General features: G+C 53.7%; 1 protein-coding gene across 2 annotated transcripts in view; it reads left to right on the top strand.

The window, feature by feature from the left end:
• The window catches only part of Slc38a12 (solute carrier family 38 member 12), a 54,352-nt gene that overhangs the window by 20,330 nt on the left and 11,349 nt on the right, over positions 1-22,673 (top strand). For both annotated transcript variants that reach the window (XM_021241121.2, XM_004860600.4), the window contains exon 8: positions 16,740-16,833. In XM_021241121.2, coding sequence (XP_021096780.1) covers positions 16,740-16,833 — 94 coding nt within the window. The remainder of the gene's footprint in view (positions 1-16,739; positions 16,834-22,673) is intronic.

Genomic DNA, 22,673 nt, shown 5'->3' with positions numbered 1-22,673 from the left:
GCAGAGAGCGGAGTGGTTTGACCCAGCTGAGACAGACCGCCACCCAGCGGGGGCAGAGGGCGGCAGTGTCCTCAGGGTGTGTTCCTCAGCTTCTGGGAGGATGCGGGTCCCTGAGTCCAGCTCGTCCCCGCTCGTGCTGAGCCCTCTGCTTTTGTCCCAGAACTGAAGTCTTTAGGAAGAATGAGTTTCTGCCCCACTCCCAGAAAGGTGGGCGCCCTCTGCTCAGAGAGCGGCTGGGTCCTGATGCTGAATACTCCCAGCCCCCAGCAGATTGACCGACAGACTTGGAAGGATCAGCCTGTCTCTTTTTCAAGGAAATCAGTAACTCAGGGACAGGCCTGTATTTTTCTCTTTTGTTCCCCAGGGCTCCCAGAGCTGTCTGTGCTTCTCTTATGGGAGCAGCCTCTTGTTTGCTTACCTTCCCCTCTACACCCAGCCCTCTCTAAATGAAATTCAGGCTACCTGTCTCCCGCTCCAACATTATGGCTTGTCTTGTCTTGCCAACCCTTCCCAGGGACCTCCTGAGCCCCACCACACACACACACTGCAGCCTCCAGTCCTCCTTGTACAGCAGCAGTGCCCCAGACCCTCCCCTCACCTTTCCAGGACTGCTGGGTGACGCTTCCCTGAGCCACGCTGAGACTGCCTCCCTTCCCTCCCCATTGCCCTTTAGGTATTTGGCCCAGGCCTCCTCCTCCCTCTCAGTGAGAGAGAGAACTGTTGTTTTTATTTTTAATGACACTCTCAGGGACATGGGTCCTGTCACCTGGCATTAAGCCCACCATCCATCATACCCCACATCCTGCCTCTGCCATGGGCAGTGCCTGACCCGCCAGATTAGAGGACAATGCTCAGGCCCAGTGCTGCCACCTCCACGGTCTTGGTAAAGAGGTCGGTTCTGGGACTCGGATCACAAGACAGCAATCTGTGGTGCTTTCTGGGCTGTCCTCACTGCTCCCTCCCTCGGCCTCAGAAGCTACTTGTTGGGACTGGTCAGGGTCCCTTGGTATAAAAGGGACTTGCATTCTAGCTCCCAGGCCAGGTGATCTGCTCAGAGCCCATGCTTACTTGGCATGGTGTCTTGCCAGCCCTGTCAGCATGGCCCTGCCCCCTCCTCTATGCCTGGGAATGACAGGTACAGCCTGGGAAACCCCATGCACCCAAAGCAAGCCACCTCACTCTCGGGGAGACGCAGTGGGACTTCCCTGGTTGGTCATCCTCTTCCTCGATGTGATCCCCCACCTCACCCAGGGAGACAAACGGAGACAGAAAAGTGATCTCATGTGTCCTAACCTTCACCACCCCAGATACCCACAGCACTCTCATCCTTACGAAACCCCATTATTTGAAAATCCAAATATGTGAAACAAGCGCAGGGGGGAATTATTGTCACAAAGCGATCGCTTCCTTCCCAGAAGGACTCACTGCAGGTCTCCCTTAAGTACTCCATTTCCCTCCAGCGTTTAAAATATTATTCTGTGAAAACTAAGCATTTATAAGTAGAACTTCAGGAGCCCATCCCTTGTGTACAGGGAGGCATCCATGGATTCGTGTGCCTGAGTGCAGAAGCCCAAAGCCCAGTTCCGGTGCCGGAGAAACAGGCAGAGGCAGCATTTGGGTGGGCTTCGTGAGCAGCCCACCTGAGAGCAGTAGCCAGGAACATCCTTGGCCCACCCTGCACATGTGCTCCTGAACTGGGACACATCCTGGAGCTGTAGCATCTACTCATGGCCTGCACTCACACGCAGGGCCAGTTTGGTTGGGAAGCTTCCAAATAGGTCTCCGTGGGAAGTGCTCATCCCTGCTGGGAACCTTCTGCACCGTGCTCTTTCAGGACCATTTTTATACACATTTCACACTGATCCCTGTCAGACCCCGGGCTTGAAGCACGAGGCCTCCTTGTTTGAGAGCAGCCCAATAGGGATAAAAACCTGGTTGCCTTGCTCCCCACACCACCAGCCTGACCTCTACCTCTGCCCCATGTCTGTGTGTGTGTATGTACAAGTACACACGTGTTTCTGATCATTCGCCTCCAGAAATTGGGCCACAGACAGGTCCCCAAAACTCAGTAGCCCAGGCCACACCATGTTCTGCATCCCCCTCTGCTTCCAAAACTCCTATTTCTGGGCCAAGAGCTAACAAGGACTTTAGATTCTCTAAGGAAATGTCCTGGCTGTTGATTTCAGATCTCTCTCCTTCATGGTTTGGTTTTTTTTCTTCTTTTTTTCTTTCTTTCTTTATTAAAAAAAATGCAGCTAAAACTACAGTCTCTGGAACCCAGGAACCTTCCTGTAGTCCTCGGGTAATGTGGTCCAGGACAAACTTCCAGTAGTCCTAAGTATTTTGTTGCGAGTAGGGTGAAAACCATGTGCCAAACTCTTTTCTCCTTCCACTCTGCTCCTTCTGTCCCACAGATTAGCCCATAGCACCTGGTGGCCCTTCTGGGTTTGGGGAAGCTGACTGCTCCCTGAACGATGCTTGCTGTCTGCTTCAGGGTGTAGATTCTAAGCAGAACCTGGTGTCTTTCTAAAGAACCTGACAGTAATGTTTAATTAAGTAGAGCACTCACTCTAAAGTAATAACCGTGCTCTTCTGGGTAGCCAGTGTCCTAGCCAGTGACACTGATCCTGCACAGTATGGAAAGCCACACAGGTGTGCAGAGAAGACCTAGCTGTGCACACATCTGAAGTGTCCCCATCCCTGAGGAACCAGGAGCCCCAGAGCCCCAGAGGGTGTGCAGACAGCAGAAAGATGTGTGGAACATGGGGATGAAGGGCGTGAAGCAGAGCTAAACAATTATGATGCATATTAATAAAGCCATGTGATTAATTAGCATGAGCTCAGGAAGTCTTGTGGATTAGCTGAGAGGAGACCAAGGTACATCTTAATAAGCCTCCAAGTGCAGAGGGAGGTGTCGCCGAGCAATTGCTATGACAGTGTGAATCTAGAAGGACGCGTCACGAGCCACTGAGGGCATGTTTAGTTTGGCTGTGACAAGAACGTCCTTAGCCACAGATTGAGACAGTCTCTGGAAGCCACAGCAGGGGACAAGCAGGCAGGGTCCGGTGTTGGACACCAAGTCCTGCCTGTGGCTAGAAGGCCCCTCTGGCCTGTGGTGGCCACGCAGGTCGGCCTCCTTCGCCCTCTGCTACAGGGTTGCTGTGCTCGCTTGAGGGGTAGGTAAACTGTCTAGGAGCCCTTCCCAGCTGCTCCCCTTCCCTATATCAGGAGCAAGAGCCTTAGCAGTGGTTCTTACTGTCTGATCCCTTAGGCCTTCATTAAGCATACAGATTCCTGGGTCCCATACCAGGCCTCATGTAGCAGAGTCTAAGGCTAGGAGGCCCAGGAATCTGTTTCATAGTGGTAACGGTCTTGTACCCAGTTGCCCAGGGAGAGGCCACTGTGGTCTTCTTGATAGAACCACTTCCCAAAGCAGCACTGTGGAGGCAGCAGTCAGCGACTTCTAGGAAAAAGGAGGTGGCCAGGCCATCCACAGGTCTCCAGCCTGGTGCCATTGGTGACAAGCTGGGATCAACACCTAAGGTGCTCCTGGGCAGACAGGAAACAGCAGTACCTATCCCCACACAGGCTTTTTCGGTCTCTGTCCTCAGAAGAAAAGGGGCACTGCAGTATCTACTTGCCAGTGGCTGCTCTGTCACCTGAAGCCCACAGGTACCTCCTGTGTCCCTACCAGATGGTGCCCTCGGCTTCCCCATAGCTTCCTGTGAATCCGCTGCTTGTGGGCTGCAGATCGCACAGCAGGCCGGCTCCCCATGGAGGGCTCTCTCGCTGACCACTAGGTAGGGAAGAAGGTAGGGGTTGTTAGTATAATTTGTTATACCCAGTTGGACAGAGCTCATTTATCAGCCAGCTTGATGTGCAGTCTCTCCTCCTACCCCGCCTCCAAGGTTACTCAATTCCCCATCTATTTCGAGGTCAGACGTCAGCAGCGAAGAGGTGGAGCCAGCTTGGCCTGTGTACTCCTCTGCGGGGCTCCTGCACTCTGGGCACCTGACTTCCCTCCCTGCCTCCCTCCAGCTCCAGCACGGAGCGTTCTCACCTCCACCACTCTTCCTGCTCAAGGAGCTTGGAGTGAGGAAGGGAGGAAGCCAGGAGCCTCTCAGGTGATCACCTGGTGCCTCTCAGGGAGCGCAGCACCAGTGCCAGGCCGGTGAGGCAGCAGAGCCCTGCTGTTCCAGGGCAGAGGAGCAAGGGGGCAGTCCCATTGTCAGGGATCTGTGAATAGCCGTGCAGGCCCGAGGGCACCTGCACCGCCCACTGGCCCCTGTATCTGAGCGGGTTCATCCTTGACAGTTGGGTGCATGGGCTGTGTGCCTTCTCTTCAGGGAGCTGCAGGACTGGATTAATGATCCAGAGGGTCCCCATCCCTCCATCGCTCACAAAACAGCCCACCTCTTCCTCTGGAGTCCTCTTGTTCTTTGGACCTGTGAGGACCAAGATGCCCTCCCGCCCAGGCCCTGCAGACGTGGCCCACTTTCTCATGTGGGTGAGATCACATCCTCTCCCCCTCCTTGATGCACAGCGTGAATGAACAAGGCTAAGAGCTGCTTCTGTAGAAAGACTCCAGTAGCTAAAAAGTGAGACCATTAACCCAAACCTGTGGTGCTGAAGAACTTTGGTCTTTGCACCTGTTACCTTGGCCCAGGATAGCCAGGAAGAGCGGGGCTGCTTCTCCCTTCTGGAGCTCCCAAACCCTGACCTCTTCCGGAAGTCCCACCTCCCCTACATCCTGTCTTCTGCTGGCCATAGTGGGTCTTCTGGAGCCTGTACTGGGCAGTGCGCACGCACTGAGCTACCTTTCACCAGGCTCCTGGGAGTGCCTGGGACGATATTTTCACTGCTCTGTCCTACAGGACTGAGATGAATATCCCTGCTCCTCCCCATGCTCAATCCATATGATTAAAATCCCTTGTATTTTAATGCTGGGGATCCAATCCAGGGCATCACATGCTAGGCAAGTGCTCTACTGTTGAGCTCCAAAGTCACAGAGAGCAGTTCTCCTGGGTCCTGTGACCTAAGCCCGGGGAGTACATGTCCAGCCCAGCCACCTTGCAGCATGAACATTGCCCCAGGTCATGGAGGTGGTCTCTTCCTGTCATTCCAGTCATTCAAGCCTGGCTTCAGGTGAACCTGACTGCCCGTGCCCTACCTGCAGCCCCTCAGAAGCATCTCTCTGTGAGGCCAAGTCTGAACTCCTCATGTGGCGTGGACTGCCCCAGGCTCCTTCTGCAGCCCTCCCTCTTCCACTGCCCACCCTCACTGCCTCGGGTCTTCCACCTTCACAGCTCTTGGCCCTTAGTGTGCCTTGGCCTCCCTTCGGTCCCACAAGCCCCCTGGTTCGCACTGGGTTCAGGGGTCCCCTCCTCTGAGACACTGCTGTGGCCCACCCTTGCTCTGCTCCCATCCCCTGCTGTATGGAATCATTCAGTTACTTGGCCTCGAGGCAGGTGCTCCTTGCAGGAGGGGCTGTGGCTCCTTTATCTTATACCCAGAGCCATCGAAGTTCCATAAGTATTTGCGTGATGAGTCCACTTTCAGCTGGGCACACATCAGCACAAATCCCTCCCTTGTACCTTGGGCCTCCTGAAAGTTGTTGACCACTACCCCAGCAGAACCAACTCCATGCACACCCCCTTGCCCACTCCCACTCCGTGTGTCCAAGCCTTCCTGTTCTGTCTTCTCACCTGAATTGGCGGGTTCTGGATTCCATCTCTCCTCATCATGCTTATGAAGACCCAGGCATCCTTTAGAAACCCTGTTGGCTTATAATCATTAAGCAAATGACTATGTGGGTTTTCCACAATATTTATCTTTTCCCCCAAACCACAAGAGTTGCAGCTCTGGCATCAAATACTTGGAACTCGGCCCACCACCGGGCACCATCTATCTTTTCAGCTAAGAAAGAGACTTCACAGGTTGGTGTGTCCTCCAATGACAGAGTAAGAGAAGCAGTGGCCATCTCAGCCTAGGCCCAGCAGATCAGACCGGCCCTGCCCTCCGACCTCAAGGGAGCCATTTCCAAGGGGGCCACAGAGTGGACAGTGGAAGAGGCAGCCCTTTCTCTGGGGCATGATGATGGGAGGCAGTTGAGTGTTCTAAAGAGGGAGGGCTTTGGATATAGACAACCTGAGCTCTAATCTTGCTGTCTAAGTGGTTGAAAAACTTTGAACAACGTGTTTTATTCCTCTCAATCACAGTTTTCTTTTTCTTTTTCTTTTTTTTTTTTTGCTACTGGGGATCAAACTCAGGACTTTGTGCTTGTGAGGCAGGCGGCGGCACCACTGAGCTAACTCCCCGCCCTTAATCACAGTTTTCTAAAGTCAGTTCGCAGGACGTTGGGATTCAGGAAAGGTCTTACCTGTTCCTGCACTCTGCTGATTCTCAGCCCTTTCTTCCTGCTTCCCACAGCCAAGCTCCTCTGGAGTGCGGGATGTCAGCCATGCGGGGAGTCTCAGGAAGCCTGGAGAGCTTGGGAGAAGCACGAGGTAGAGAAGAGTGGGCAGAGCTCTCCCTCCCTGCCAACAGCACGGCCTCAGAATGTAGCCCCCAACCAACTTCCAGCTGGAGGTCTGGGGATGGGTGCTGTATTAGGCAACACCTGTACCAGGTGTGGGACTTGCCCTGATTCCGAAAGTTATGGGCATAGAGGAGATGGTGACATGGTGGACAGGTCAGCTGCCCTGGGGCAGTGGCTTGTGTCCTGAGCAGCCACAGGCTCCTGCTGGCAGGGGACATGCACGGGGGTTTCTAGGCAGATCACCCTCCTGGGCTGCAGTAGCCCTCAGTGTGTAGTGACCCTGGGCCCCTGCCAGGCACCTCCTTCTCTGCCACTCTGCCTGATGGAGAGGTTTGGGGTGAGTTTCCTGTCTTTCTCCACTTTTTCCCCATGGAGGGGTGAGGAAAACAGATGCTTTTTGTTTTGCCTCCCAAAACACCCGTAAAGACAGGCCACAAACCCAAGACCCCTAACTAGGAAGTCCAGTGCCTGATCTGAGTGGGACAAGGGGGTGTTCCAAGAAGCTGGTTCAGAAAAGAAAGTTCCATGGGTTCTTTTTTCTTTTTTTTTTTCCCTTCGGTACCAGGGATTGAACTCAGGACCTTGTGCTTGTGAGGCAGGCGTGGCGCCACTGAGCTAAATCCCCGGCCCTCCATGGGTTCTTTCTTAGACCCACTTTCAGCTGCCTTGAAGAAGGGGAAGCAGAAGATTTAAGGAAGGGACCTAGGGATGTTTTCAAATGTCAGACATTCAGAGGTGGCTTTTCAGTCACTGTGTTCAGGAGTAACAAGCCTAAACTCAAGAACTGCCTTCCAGGGACCTCCTGTCTACTCTCTCCAAGGAGCACCACCGTGCTCCAGTTTGCCAGAAGTCGGTGGGCGGTGCTCTGTGGCGCTGGACTTCCTGTCAGCTGCCCCGCTCCCTTCTTGGAGCTGACACGGAGGAGCTGACGTGGTGGAGTCCAGGGAGCTCTGTCCTGCACAGTCCCAGGCCTGCCAGCTCCCTCAGCACACACAGGAGGCCCATCTGTTCTCATCCGTGCCGACCCCTTCCCAGCCACAAGACTGGATTTGCATCCTGGGGTGGTCTTCTGGGCTTGCAGCAGCTGGAGCCCTGCCCCCCCGAGTCAGGTCCCCAGCATCAACATGAAAGCAGCAGCCCTGCCTGGCTTGCCCTCCACAGTCGTCTTCTCAGGCTCCCCAGCATCAGAGAGGAGTAACGTTTTCACTGGCAGCTCGGCGGAGGTTGCTGCAGCCTCCCCACATGGGCAAGTCTGCATCTGGACCTCGGGCACCAAATACCCAGCATCTCTAAGTCTCAGTTACCCAGGTGGAGGCACAGGTCCCCTCCAGGTTGTGGGACTCGTCCTTGGTGGCTTTGGTTTCTTTCCTCCGTTAGGCAGCTGGGCTTTAGCTGGAGGACTTCCTGCTGGAATCTTCACCTGGCAGCTTATCATTCTCTCTGCTTGGCCCTCAGCATCCTCCAGCGATACAGACTCGCCTTTGATGAACACTGCAGACTCCCCCCCACCATGTGCCACTCAAAGTGGGGCTGAGTGGTTCAGCAGTAGACATGCTTTTCTCTTGAAGAATGTGGTGAGATCAAAGCAAGACTTCTAGACTTCTAATGCTCAAGAAGCATATACTTCTTTAAAATAGCCTACATATCAGCTGTTGGGTTTTATTGTCTGAATCTTTCAATCTCTTACTCTGTTCATCAGGCATCTCCCTGGTACCTTCTAAGTGTGGAGTTCGGTTTGTTTGTTTGTTTGTTTGTTTTGGGGGGGTTTTTTGGTACTGGGGATCAAACTTGGGACCTTGCGCTTTCGAGGCAGGTGGCGGAACCACTGAGCTAAATCCCCAGCTAAGTGTGGTGTTTGGGAGGGTGGGCTGGAACCAGGGACATTGAGTCCCCTTCTGGCAGCACATTTTGGCAGATGTTGGGCAGACACTAGTCACTGCTGTAGAGAGGGTCAGTGTGCTAAAAGAGGGACCCCAGCCTCTGTCTTTCCCCATTAATGTTTCTGTACCAGATAAATACAATTTGACAATTGGCAAAGGAAAGCTGGGCAGCATCTCCATCGTGGTCAGGCTGGTGTCTATACCCTGACAGCCTGTCCTGGAACAAGTTCCCTCTCCCGTGACAAGGCTTCTCCAGTTCTCTGGGTGAGCCTGTCACTGGATGGGGCTTCAGAAGGGTCACTGCTCTTCTCTTGACTTGGGAAGGGAGTTTCTGAAAATGGTTATCTGTAAATAGACAATCCTTCTGCAGAGCTAGATATCCTCTGTGTGGCATAAGGCCCCTTGGCCTGCATTTTGGGTATAAAGGATTCAATCTTATGGGGCATTTGGGTAAATAAGGTTCAGTCCAATGATAATGGTTCTCTGGAGTTGTTACACACAACTTGGACACAGTTTCTGAGGCAGCCCTGTTCTCGTCCTCTGGCAGCCATCTTCTGCATGCTGTTTAGTCAGGAACACTTTGAACTCTGCTAAAAAGGTGTCTGGGCCATTGCTGAATGTGGGTGGAGGTAATGGATATCAAATAAGAATGGTATATTAGCCAGGCCTAGTCAGACACACCTGTAGTCCCAGCTACTCGGGAGGCTTAGGCAGAAAGAGCACTGGAGCCTAGGAGTTTGAGGCCAGTCTGGGCAATGTAGCAAGATCACATCCCTCAAAAAAAAGGAGTGAGGGCTGGGGATTTAGCTCAGTGGTTCCGCTGCCTGCTTCACAAGCGCAAGGTCCTGAGTTTGATCCCCGGTACCAAAAAAGGAGTGAGAGAATAGTATTCACTTATAATTCTTTGCATAGAGGTCTTGCTTGGCTTCAGTAGTGCAGTGTTCCCAGATAGATGGGCTAGGATATGATTGCCTCATGTGTGCTGATGCTTATTGGGGTCAGGCAGCTGTGTCTGCTGAATATCTATTGTCTGTGTGTACAAAATGTGCTTTGAGAAGGTCAGCAACTCAACAGGGATCACAGTTAGAGGGGACATCAGGATGTAACCCCACCCTGTCTGCGTGATCCAAAGCTGTGGCCCTTCCATCCCATGCTGCCTCAGAGCTCACACACACCCCCTTTAGGAGGATGAATCCCCAGAAGCTGTAATTCGAGTTAGGAAAATTAAAACTCCCAAACCAAAATGTTCACAGCTACTTGAGAAATAAAAATAGAATCTTTGAACACTTCTTTATTGCACTTCAAGGACAGACACATTGCAAGTTCAGCTCCCATTTAGTGATGGTTCATGCTGAGTTGCCATTAACCCCAATTAGCTCTTAACCTTTAGCGCCCAGTAAAAGCAGCCTCATAGGCTAGGCATTCCTCCTTGTCATGTGGAATACCCTCCAGGGTCAGTCCAGGGAGCTCAGCTGTGTGGTTAGCATGTGGCCATCTCCACCTGAACCTGCGCCCCTGGATCTCTTGAGCTCCAAGCTGGAGTATCCTGTCGTCAGCACCCCCAGATCCCATGTTTAGGGTAGCTCCACTCAGCCTTCCAAGACTTGTTGCCTTACAACAGGTGCCTTTGTCACCCCTGCTAAATTAAAGAGAAATCCAAGTCACTCCCTCACCACAGCCCTGGAGCTAGAAGCTTCTGAGTGGGGCTGCTGGCCTGTTGTTTTTCAACACTGGGAGCTGACAGATGGAGTGGAAAAAGCTGCTGATGCCTGAATTCTCGGCTCTTAGAGGCTCTGTTTCACTATTCTAACAACAATCACTTTTGTTTTGGTTTGGTTTTTTTGGTACCAGGGATCAAACTCAGGACCTTGCGCTTGTGAGGCAGGCAGCAGCACCACTGAGCTAAATCCCCGGCCCACAACACTCACCTTTAAACTCTCATTTGGAGAACTGCCCACCTGATGAGGAAGTAGTCCACTGCCCAGGTGTTATTGTTCAGAGTGGCCTGCAAGGACAGGTGCAGTCTCCTTCAGTCCTGAGCCTCCTCCCAGCTCCGGGGATGAAGGACAGTGTAAACACAGCTTTGGACTTCTTCCACCGTCTGGCATTCGTCTCCCCAGCCACTGGCCTGGGATGCAGAACTGGGAGGGACAGAGGGCCCTTCCCTGGCTGGATCAGCAGGGTGCTGCCTGTTCTGCCTCCCTCTCAGGGGTTTACCACTGTCACTTGTTGCAGGGGGTGACTGGTGGGTTCCGCTTTGTTCCAGGGATTGGCGTGGATGTGTCATTGCTCAGAAGGGTCTTAGGATGTTTGTCCTACATTGTGGCCAGCACTTCATCCTGTCTCCCCTTTCCTCCAAGAATGGGATCCCTCTCTCTTCTCCTTTTTTGAGAAGAGCAAGAAAGAACAGTGTGTTGAACTTCACTAAAGTTTAAGTTCGCATTAGGAGCTGCAGGCCCCTCCACCTCTACTAAGCGGCAGAGAGACGATGAAAGACAGGCTTTGGGATTTTCTTTTTGTTTCTTGGGAGAAGAAATAATGGCTGCTCTTGACTGTAAATCCATTGTCTCCAAAGAGTGGGTGTGAAAGAACTCCCCCTTTGAAGACCTTTTGGCTCTTCCTTTCTTTTTCTTAGCTGTCGCCTCTTCTGGGGGCCAAGCAGATTCACAGCGTGGTCCCAGTCCATGAGGAATTCCTTCCTTTGTGCGCACCCTCATGGCAGCAGTCACGTGCCCCTCACTCCTCATGACAAGTGAATATGACACTCCCCAGAGGGCATAAATTGAGAGCAATGCTGTTTTCATTTGATTTGCTCTTGCTAAATCAAAGCATGTTGGGGTGTGTGTGTGTGTGTGTGTGTGTGTGTGTGTGTGTGTGTGTCTGTGTTTCGCTGGGGAGAAGCCAGGCCCTAGTGCAGTGCTAGTGAACCTTTTAGAGGTTTCACTGATACAAGCAGCCCCCTGTGGCACTCGTGCCATGGGTTCACCACCTCTGGCCTAGTGCACGCTAGGCAAGCACTCCACCACTGAGCCATACCCCTAACCCTCTCAGCTATTGTGGGAGTATTTTCCACAACAGAGTAAACTGTTTCAGGCAGAGCAGGAGTACTTCTGTGTAGCTGCGTGCTGTTTACTCTGCCAGCTCAGGCACTGGCTATGGTAGGAAGATGCTAGGGGGTACAGAGAAAGTCTGCAAGACCGGGGTGCCCCTTCCCTCATTCCAGGATAACACCTTTCCCCCAGGAACTGCCCAACACATTCTGCACATATAGTACTTATTGGTGCGTATGCATCTGTGCATGGAGCCCTTCCTGGGTGCTGGGACACAAGAGGATACAGTCCTTGCCCTCACGGTACGGGTGCTGTGCTGGGGGTGCACAATCATGGAAAAGGAGCAGCTCCCTGTTCTCTACCAAAGTGAAGCCATGTGGCACTGACTATCTACTTGGTATTTCAGGCGAAAGCCCCCAGGGAGGACGAAAATAACTCCAAAGGAGTTGGCACTTGAGCAGGCCATAGAAGGCAGGGGCTAAGGAAAGTAAAGAGAGAGATTCTCTGCCAAGAGGAGGAGTCAGGAGGGTAGAGACATGAGAGTGGGAATTAGCTTGACGGGGACAGGAGGTATCCAGAGAGGAACAGGACAGATGAGTTGTACAGAGCTTGCACTGCAAAGAGAGCTGGGATCAGGAGCCACCTGTTCTGCTGCTTTTTTTGTTTGCTCTGGCACTGGACCTCTCCAGTACCTCTGCCTCCTCTTTGGGAAGGGAATGCATTGTCACTGCCCTGGTCACCATGTAGACGGGCATAAGAACCAAATGAATCTGGGTGTGAGGGTTTTGTGGATGCAAAGGGGCCCGTGGCCTTGCGTGGTGATGTTATCACAGGACGACTTTGAGAGGATAAGGCACTGAAAAATACCAACAGCTAGGATGACAGGGTTGAGAGTACCAGAGATGGGAACCAGACAGGTGATGGTACCCTGAGATTTTGCAGCCTCTTAAACTAGGGTGTTTAATGTAGTATTGGCACCAAATTTAAATTTTCATTTTGTTTTCCTGGCCAGCTAAATATGCAGAGAAATTTGGGGACAGGGAGTTAGGTATCAAGCTGCTTTACTTTTCCGTTCTCGTGTCCACACTTGCTCATGGTTCCTTGTTGGGACAGCTACACAAAGGACACCACATGTTGCCACTGCCGGGCACATTTTATATCCAGCCAGGGTTGAGTTGAGCTGGAGCCTTCCTTCTGTGAGTGTCACGGATCAGGTCAGCAGACCTGAATCAAGAGTTCTAGATTTAGAGATCTGCTGTCAGAAGTGGGACAGCATTCCTTTCTCCCATTCCAGAATGGAGCAGCTGAGTCCAGACCACTCCAAAAGGAAAGTGGAGGCTGCGGTTAGCAGCTGAGTCCCCAGTACCCAGATGCTGCCGTCCCAAGCAGCCGTGAGGTTCAGTACTTCCGGGTCTCAGCAAAGCCAAATGCTGTCCAGGGCATCTGTGTGCTCAGCCCACCCCAGTCCCTTTCAGTCCCTGGTTCTGTCATATTTGTTTTGGTACCGGGGATCAAACTCGGGACCTTGTGCTTTCGAGGCAGGCGACAGAACCACTGAGCTAAATCCCCAGCCCTCAGTCCTTGGTTCTAAAGACTGGGTGTCCCCCCTGTCTCCGGTGGGCAGAGGCTAAGCTGCAAATCAGGAGTTTTCTGCCCTCTACTGGGTCCATTAGTCTCAGTGCTGGCAGAAGCTGGAGAAATGTGGCTCCTGCCAGCTCCATCCTCAGTGTGTGCGCGGCATAGGTCTCCATGGGGTGGGGGAGCAGGGTATGGTGCTGTTGGGATCCTTGTTCTGCTAGCTTCCAGACGTCTGGCCTCAGAGAGAAAATCCCGGGGTTGGTCGGTTTGTTTTTGAGATAAAATCTCACTACATGGTCCAGGCTTGCCTTGAATTCACTATGTAGCCCAGGCTGGCCTCAAACTTGCAGCGATCCTCCTGCCTTGGCCTCTCAAGTACTAAGATTACAGGCATGTGCCACCACAGCCAGCTAAATTCTGGGATTTGAAGACACTCAGTTTGTGGTAATTTGTTACAGCAACCACAGAAACCTAACACAGAGAGGAAGGAAGGAACTGGAGTTTCAGAGCCTGAGCAGCTGGAGAAGGTGGTGCTGTCCATCTGCATGGGGAGCCCAGGAGGGCAGGCAGCCCTGGCGAGCTGAAGTGCAAGTGCTGCATGCAGCACCTTGGGAACATGAGGTGCTGCTGTCCATCAAGATGCCGGCAAGGCAGCCACAGGGCCTTTGGTCCACAGCTAAACTCACTGGCCCAGAAAGAGAGAGGTTTGAGTGGCCCCATTTCCATTTCCCAGGTCTGTCCCAGACTTGACTCCCAGAGACTTGTTCGAAGATTTCATTAGAAATCAAAGAGTCATTCTCTTTTTAAAAACACATTTGGGTGCAGCGACTGGTGCCCCTGCCTCCCGTAATGAGCTGGGTGACAAGAGTCCTTGAACAGAGACTGAATTTCAACTGATCAGTGGCATTGGGGGTTGGAGAATTGCTCCAGAGCCAGCTAATTTATAATGTCATATGGGCTAGACTGGAGGACCCAAGAGGATAGGCTGTCTCTTGGCTTTTTATTTCATCTTTTCTAAGAAGGAAAAAGAAAACACAAAGTGCCACATTTGGCTCAGGAGCATTCAGAGATGGACCTACCCCCGCCAGACCATCAAGACACTGGGGCTTATCCTTCAGCCCAAGCCCCTCTCTTCCCAAAGCCCTGGGCAGCCTCCGCCACTCCTGCCTTTTGTCCTTTGTCACTCTGATGCCCGCTCCCGCAGTTGCTGGGTTCTGGCTCTAGCTAATTTGCAGAGGACACCTGTTCCTTAATTAGCCCCAGCCCTGGGTCTGTGTCTTCATCTGGGCTCCCTCTGGTGCATGAGGTCGCAGCCCGTGCAAGGCTGCTGTTTAGCCATCTGTCTGTCTGTTGGCTGAGACATGGTGGGCCCTGAGTGGAGTGCCCGGTTTGTGCTCCTCGATATGAAAAGGAAGCAACCCAGCCACTGTGGGTGACCCTGTGGGTGTCACTGCTGTTGATCAAATCTTCCAAAAAGCCCTTTGCCACCTGCTGTCCCCAGGATGGATATGAGAACACTAAGTGAGGGTGGACCCTCATTCCGACTCTAGATTGCAGTTCCCTGTCTCTTGATCAGTGTCTTAGAGGAGTGTGTGCCCGGCCTCTTACTCAGGAACGCCCTCAGCAGCCAGGAGTCCCTCCCTCAGGCTGCTACACAGTGGGGTCTCCTTGTCCTGGGGTTTTGACAAGCATGCACTGAGGAGGAGGGTGGAAATAGACCAGGCCTCTAACAAGCGACCCTGGAGGGCTGCAGTTGCAGGATTCTCTGCTGACCTTGGGGACAGTTCTACTACTCCTACCCTTCTTATGTCATGGAATCCTCTAAAGACCAGTAGTTACTAGGTTTCTCAGAGGGGATCTGACTCCTGCAGAAACCATCAGGAAATGCGTCCCAAAGCTAGAGTTTTCAAATGGTCATAGGTCAAAGGTGAACCCCCTGGGCACAACAGGAGTCTGGTTTCCAGCAGGCCACAGTTGTCTGGAAATAGTTGTGGTGAGTGACTTTGAATTTATCCTTCCACCTGACATCCCCTTCTCCATCCTTCAAAAGAGAAATTCATCAGTGGAAAGTTCCCCTGAAGTGGTAATTTTCCTAAATGACTTACCAATGGTGCTGCATACAGACAGGCTGGGCCAGAGGTGGTGTTAGTTACTACTGAGTCCCAGATCTGCTCCCTGGGCCTGAGAGACCAGAGAGGGGCTTCCCATCCTTTACCCACAAGAGCCCCCCCCCCGCCGCCTTTCCCTGTCACCCCAGCTTAAAGGAAACGCTTCTCCTTCCCCCTCTCCTGAATGGAGGGGGTCTGGTTCCGAGGACCCCAGCAGAAATCTCTTTCCAGAAATCTCCTGGCCCTGGTGGCTGCCAGGGCACCTTCACCCACCCCAGCTAATTAGAGCCTTTTCCTTAAGCGGCACTTGAGTCCTTCTGTCATTCAACTCACAGTGATAATGGACTTGGATAAGAGGTCACAGCTTCTTCCAGCGCTCCTGGTGCTGGGGGCAGGGCAGGCTCACCCCCTTCTTCAGAACTCCTGCCCGCCCCCGCCGCTGGCCTGCCTGTCACGGGACTGGCCCCAGGCTCGGCAGCTGTGATGAATTCACCCAAAGCACAAGGCCAGAGCTGGTCTCCCCACAGTAGGTCCCTCTCCCCGCCTCCAGGCTTCTGTGCCGCCTGCCGCATCTCTGGTGAGTGTCATCAGCATTAACGTGATAAAATGGCACAGTGTAAATGTTAATAAGGTCTAACGCCTCGTCTGCTTCCAAGTAGCAGATTGGAAATGGTACCATCGTCTTAGCTCCAGCAAGCAGCTTTTAATTCCTCTGCTCCCTGAGCAACCGATTGGGCATGGAAAGCCTGCCCCCCACTCCTCTCCCATTAACTGTAGCACGTTCACCCTGATTTCTTCTGCAGAGATGGTCCACACTTCCCACAGACCAGTTTTCTAAGACAGGATTTGCTGCCAGGTTTTTTAAAGTAAACACTTTCCCCTCTTGTTTCCAGAGCATCAAACTGAGGAGGACCAGGGTGCAGGCACCCATCTCCCTGCCTGGCTCCCATCCCCTTGCTCAGGCCTCATCAGTCTCAGTCTCTAGGTGTAGCACTTTTTCTCTTAATCCAGGACACGTGCCTGCGTGAGTCACCCTGGAAGTCACTGGCTCTTGTTCTCTAGGCTCCCCTTCCATTTAAGCTGAAAATGTGACTGATGAGTGGCACCCTGATTAAAGCTTTCTCCAAGCCCTTCAGAAGGGGCATCCTCTCTCCCTCGCTGCCTTTTCAGAGCCCCCGTGTGCCCTCCTCACCGTGTCCTTTCCCCCCAGTAGTGGTGAGGGCATGGCTGGTGTTCTTTTTGGCTCCTCATCTTGTTGCTATTTTGTACCTAATCTGCACTCACAGCCAGTCCTGTGCTGGACCCCAGGCTCCTCTACCAGTGCCCGCCAGAGAACAGAGTAGAGGGGGATGCCTGGGCCTTGCCCAGGAAGTGCAGTAACATCTGATCAGCAAGCATGAACTGTGGCAGAGAGGCAGGGCTCTGGACCTCCGGTCCCACGCTGGCACTTAGCACTTGGCCATGGTGATGCGGTTGGACCCCAGGGAGCCTCTGCCTGGCCAGGTGTGCACTGGGGTTAGGGTGGGGCCTCCTTTCCTGTGGGCAGCTGCCCCTGTGTCCTCTCACCGCTGCGTTCCTCCCCCAGGCTGCCTTCACTCTCCTCCTGGGACCGTTCACCTTCTTTGATGTCCAGAAGACCAAGTACCTGCAGATCCTGACCTCTTTGATGAGATGGATCGGTGAGTCTGAGAAACGTCGCTGTTCTCATCCTTCTGCCTTCGTCCCTTCCTCCACGGTCTTTCCAGAGGCTGAGCAAGCTCCCAGCGAGGCTGGCTGGGTATTGTTGACATGGCCTGCCTGGGCCTCCAACCTTGCCAGAGGGCAGGGGCCGAGACAAGGTGCTCTGCCTGCCCTTTGCTGGTGAGGAAACTTAGTACCGAAAGAAGATAAGTGGCTTTTTCAAGGTCATGTTGCATAGATGGAGCCGGGCTAGAATCCCATCTACTGATTCTGTGGCCAGACTCGTTCGTACACCACGCTGGGTTCCCACCAACCCACAGGTTGGCCTGGGTTGGGCCGTGCGCCCTGGAGGGCACGGGAGCAACAGTGCTCTGTCTTCTTGTGGGTACACTATACGGCACAGCTATGAAGCCCAGTGAGCTGTGGCGACAGCCACCCACTGCCTCCCAGTGTCAGGCCTGAACAGCCGCCCCATCTGCAGCAGGTTCCACTGACCAGGCAGTGCACGCTGAGAAACAACACTGTCATCCTCAGCTGCAGTTGAAGGTCTCTTCTCCCAAAAGCAGGGTGGTCGTAGGTTCACTTCTGCCATGCCATCTTGCCAGCCACCTGAGGAAAGGAGCCAGCTGCTTATGCAACTGGCCCGAGGACAAGAGGGTGTGGGGTTCCTACTCCTCCATTGGCCAGCGTGTGGGCTGGGCATCTGTTGGACACTTATTTTGTTGTATTTAAAAGCAAAGAAGGCTGGCTGGGCATTGTGGTACACACCCGTAGTCACAGCAGGAGGCTGAGGCAGGAGGATTCCTTGAGCTTGAGAGTTCAAGGCCAGCCAGGAAAACACAGGGAGACCCCATCTCAAAAATAAAAAGAAAGGCAGACCGACTGACCGACCAGCTGAGGTAGTGCACACCTGTAATCCCAGCACTTATAAGGTAGGCAGGAGGATTATAAGTTTGAGGCCACCTGAGCAACTTCACCAGAGCTTGTCTCAAAAACGGGGAAGAGGTCAGGATAAAAGTGTAAAGCCTATCCTACCATTTAAAAAAAATACTAAATAACAGGGGGCGGGGATTTAGCTCAGTGGTTTCACTGCCTGCTGCACAAGCGCAAGGACCCGAGTTCGATCTCTGGTACCAAAAAAAAAAAATTTTTTTAAATAAATAAATAAATACTAAATAATAAAAGCAAAGGAGACCTTTACTGTTCAGATAGAGGGGCCTGGACCCGGTGGGTATGTTCAGCCACCAGAGCTGCCCTGCCCCCTGGCATGGAGAGTCCAGGGGAACCTTCCTGTCATCCCCAGCCTCCCTTCCCACCGCAGTTGCCCATTTCCCTCCTCAGGACCAGGTGCCCGCTGCCCTGGTTCCCTCCCTGTAGGGCCTGGAGCAGATGATGATGTGCTGAGGACAGTGTCCACCCAAATGACCTCTGGCCTCTCCAGTCCCCAGTGTGAATTGCAGCTGAACACACTGGAGCCCTGGCATCCTTGGTTGGAGGGGACCATCCAAGCAGGCAGCTGACCCACCTTTCCATGCAGCCCCCAGGCCAGGAGCTCAGGGTGCCATGAGGCTCCCACTCCACCATGAGGCCACATGTCCTTGTCTCGAGCCACTCACCAGCCAGTGCCTTCTTCCCGCTCTTGGTCTGTCCTCATAAGGACACAAGAGCAGGACCAAGATCAGCTCTGAGCCATTGATGAGCCCCAGCTCCAGGTCTGGGGACCTGGATGGAGCCGGATTCCTGATCGACCCCATCCACAGGGTCTGATTACATAGTCACCAACAGGGGCTCTCCCATTTCATCCCAGGCTCCAAAGCCCCAGGGTAAGTTAACACAACCGCCTGGGAAGAAACGAAAACTTGTTACTTGGAGCACAAGGGTCACGTGAGCTGCATGGATAGACCCCCCACACACACACACACCAAGTGCTAGGAGGCGTTGTGTCCAGAAGTTGAGGTCAGCAGGGATGAGGAACACAGAGCATCCTCCCCCTTTTTCTCTGCTTATGTGAAGTATTTTTGAGCGCTGGTGATCTCCAGGAGTTTTCTGGGTGAGCAGAATCTGGAGAAGGATGTTCGCCATCCTCACCTCCCTGGCCAGCGCCTGGCAGTCCCTGCAGCCAGGTCTGCAGCCCTGAAAACTTGGCCCCTGCCCTGCTCACTTTGTCAGTGATAAGAAGGAGCTGAGTAAGCCCTGGCCCAAAAGCTGAGGTCTTTTCTATTCCCCTTCCCTGGCCCTGGAGGACCAGGGAGGTGGAGGGATGCACGTGCCTTCACTGGAGTGATGGATGCACCTGTCAGGCTGTGAGGGGGTGACCAGCAGATAATGGCTGTGACTTTAGAAGCAATGTTGAGTGCAACCAGTTCCTCTCTGCATCTGGCAAGTGATACATTCATTGTCTTCAAGTGGAAGTTTGTGAAAGGGAAAAGAGGTAGCTGATGGCAAATAAAGGTCCCCACTTGTGCCCAGACTTGAGTCAGAGATTCCAGCAGGCCCAGAGTCCTAGAGGATGACTTCCAACAGCCCCTGCCCCCTTTCCATCCTCTCTTGCCCCAGAGTCTGGCTTGGGTGGAATCAGCAGTGCAAGAGCCTTAGAAAATTCACTGCTGCTATTCCCTGACAGTGGGCTGCCCATCCACTCGTGATGTGATGCTCTTTGGCCTTCTCTGGCCCCACAGGACAGCCCTGGCACTACAGTTGGACTGTGTCCATGGCCCCCGCTTCCCTGGGAAGAGATCCCACCCCCACCTGGGGTTCCTGTGGCCCTGAGGGAGGCTTTGGGTGAATCGGGTGCCTGGGCAGAGACCAGCTCATGAAGGTCATAGGCACTTGTCTTTTGGTGGTGCTGTGGCTGTCTTGACATGTGGCCTTTGCAGCTGTTTGCCTCTTCTCTCCCTTTGATCTGAGAGATAAGTGTCAGGAGCCTTGCCAGGGCACTGCTGTGGGTGACAGTACGAGCAGTCACTTTTCCCCATGAGAAACTCAGACCCTTGAGCCACCCAGTAGCACAGCCTCTTGGGAAAAAGGAAGACTGCTCAGTTCAGTAAACTGAACCAGGGCTCGGTTCCCAGCTGGGGTAGTGGCACCACTGGGGCCTTTCTCTTTTAGACCGGATGTGGGCGTCTTCTGTGGCACATCAGCAGGGGAGGAAGGGAAGGGAGGTCATGGACTCCTCCCTGGGCCACCAAGTAACACCAAGTGAGCAGCCCTGTTGGTGGAAGCCTCCTCAGTCTGCCTGCTGGACATTTGCAGGCCAACTCAGAACAGGGGCTGGACCCCACCAAGGCTGTCCCTCCCTGGCCCGAGCTCACCCCGCAGTTTTTCTGGAATACTCCGTAGACAATGATCTCGGAAGCCTCACTTGTCTTCTCAAGCCTCTGCCAAGTTGTCAGTAAGCAGCGAACTCCCTTCTCATTTTGCCTCCGAGAAGCAGCTGTGTGGCCTGTCCCGCCACGACCCTCCCTTCCACACCCCCACCTGCCACACGCCCTTCCTCCTCCCTCTCCCCAGATGAGGGCTGTGCCTTTCCGAGAGCCAAGCAGAGAGCTCAGGGTGGCAATGAGCTGGCTGGGGTGCCAGGAAGACAAAGGGGAAGAATGAGCAGCAAAGGGACCGGAAAATCATGAATGAATGTGCTGAGCCGGAAACTTTCCCGCACCTAATTAGGAATCTGTTGAAATGAGGCCGGGGAGACTGCAGCCCCCGCCCCCAGCTCTCCCGAGGAGCCCCAGGCTAGCCCCCTTGAGCGGCCAGAATGGAACTTAATAGGTTAAGGGACTTTGCAAATAGCCACTTGTCCAGAGAAAATGTCAGAATGTGAATGACAAGTGTCAGTGTTGATTCTGATGTGCCCCAAATAAGTCTGAGGATACCAGGCTGGTCAGTTTGGGATTCCTGGATTGCAGATGCCTCTGAATTCACATGTGCAAGGCAAGTCTCACTTTGCTTTCCCCAGCAAGTGAGAGCATTAGCGGCTCAGGTGTCTGGCCAGCCTCCTGGTCTTTCAGTGAGCTCCCCAGGCACCCACTCCAGGTCAGCCCCACATGTCTGAGCAGAGGGCTCTGGCTGTGGTGATGGGTGCTGCACCTCCAGGTTGTCACACTGCACCCCTCACCTTGTTCCCTTTGATGTGGGTCAGGCAGGGTCTATGCCATGTAAGAGAACAAGCCCCATCGAGCAGTTTGAGGCTGCGGTGGGAGCCACAGTGAGCATCTCAATCATTATCAACTCAGCTGGCTGCTGCAGCCTGAGAGAAGCCTCACGGTGAGCCTCTCTAGAGGTTGGCCAGGAGATCGGGGACACAACCTCAGCCATGTCCAGAAACTGTGGTGGTGCAGGGTCTCCATACTGGGTGGCCACGCTGAAATCTGCACAGCCTCACCTCGCCCCCACTGTGGTTCCTTGGTGCACACAGGGAGGGAAACCCTCCCTCGACCCCCAGCCTCCACCCCCACCACCTTCAGGGAAGCCTCCAGGATATGAGAAGCAGGCCATCTCCTGGGAGGCAGAGGGCTCCCTTAGAGGCCCCAGCTAGCAGCAGCAAGTGGACCAGGACACAGGAGAGAGGCAACCAAAACACCATACTTCATGCCCACAGGTCCAGCAGCCATGGCCTCAGATCCTGAGCCTTAAGCAGCCAGACCCATGCCAGTCGGCTGCTCCCACCCTGGATGCCCAGTGTGGGGCTGTCAGCCTGGAAGAGGCCACAGAGGCATCATCACTTCAGTCCCATTATGTATATCCCCTCAGGCTCATACCTAAACAGCTGCCTCAGCTCAGGGTGCCCATTTGGTGTTATCAAAACCCGATTCTTTCTAATAAAGGCTGCTGTGGAACACAGCCGCCCTGCTCAGGTCTGTGCTGTTGAGGACCCACAGGCCGCCGCCCCCTCTCTGTTTGTGGATTCAGAGCAGACACCGAGCATTCTTCTGTCTTTGTGTTCCCCTCAAAGTGGGTCAGACACCGTCCTCTCCAGGCATCCGTGGAGAAGCTGGAGGCTGCCTGTGAAGCTGGCTCCCCACCCCACCCCCAAGTGCCCCAGATTGTTTTCCAAACCACAGGGAGAGGTGGGACTTGGCAGTGGTGGATGGCAAGGCAGAGGTCCCCAGGAGGAGACCATCACCTGGGAACAGCAGGCTCTCTGGTTCTTACCTGTGCCCTGGTCCCTGTCTGGTTCCTGCAGGGGGCCTGCGATCTGTCACCACCAGCAGCCAGGGGTCTTGTGAGCCTTGGCCATCTGTTGCTCACTACTGCCAACTGCCATTTGAATTCTTTCACAGCCACTCAACTGGTGCTTCTCAGAGGTCCGGGAAGGACCCTGCCTCCCTGCTGCAGGTGGGCTGACCCCATCCCTCGCACAAGCAGCCAGCCCTCCCGTGTCTGCAGTGCTACCCACCAGCCTTTGAGCTGCTCTCCGGGGTTCTCTGGGGCTTTTCAGGACCCCGCTTTTACCCCTTCGAGTGAAAGGAATCCAGAGAAACCTGGGCATGTTTCATTTTGGTCTTTATTCTTGCTTTTCTAGAAATGTTCTCTGCAAACGCAGAGGTCAGTTCATAAGAGAAAAGCAGAGTTTCTGCGCTGAGGCTGTTAAGTTAAGGGGGCGCTTAATTGACCTTTGCTGGAGCCTAGGCAGCCGAGCGCCTGCAGATCACACTCCATTGGGATCAGCAGGACCAACCCGGACGGGCTGCTGGGCACCACTCTTGCTCCTGCGGCCACACCTCCCCTCTGAGCAGCACTCATTGGCAGCAGCTCTGACCTGCATGTGGCCAAGACATATGCCAATCTGGCCACCAGATGGGGACTCCTGTTCTGCCCAGGAGCCCCGTGGACACTGATG

The sequence above is a fragment of the Heterocephalus glaber genome, unplaced genomic scaffold (genome assembly GCF_053883595.1).
Source record: "Heterocephalus glaber isolate CG9 unplaced genomic scaffold, H.glaber_assembly_v1.0 deba00000937, whole genome shotgun sequence".
NCBI lineage: Eukaryota > Metazoa > Chordata > Mammalia > Rodentia > Bathyergidae > Heterocephalus > Heterocephalus glaber.
This window is presented reverse-complemented; position numbering and strand designations above follow the sequence as displayed.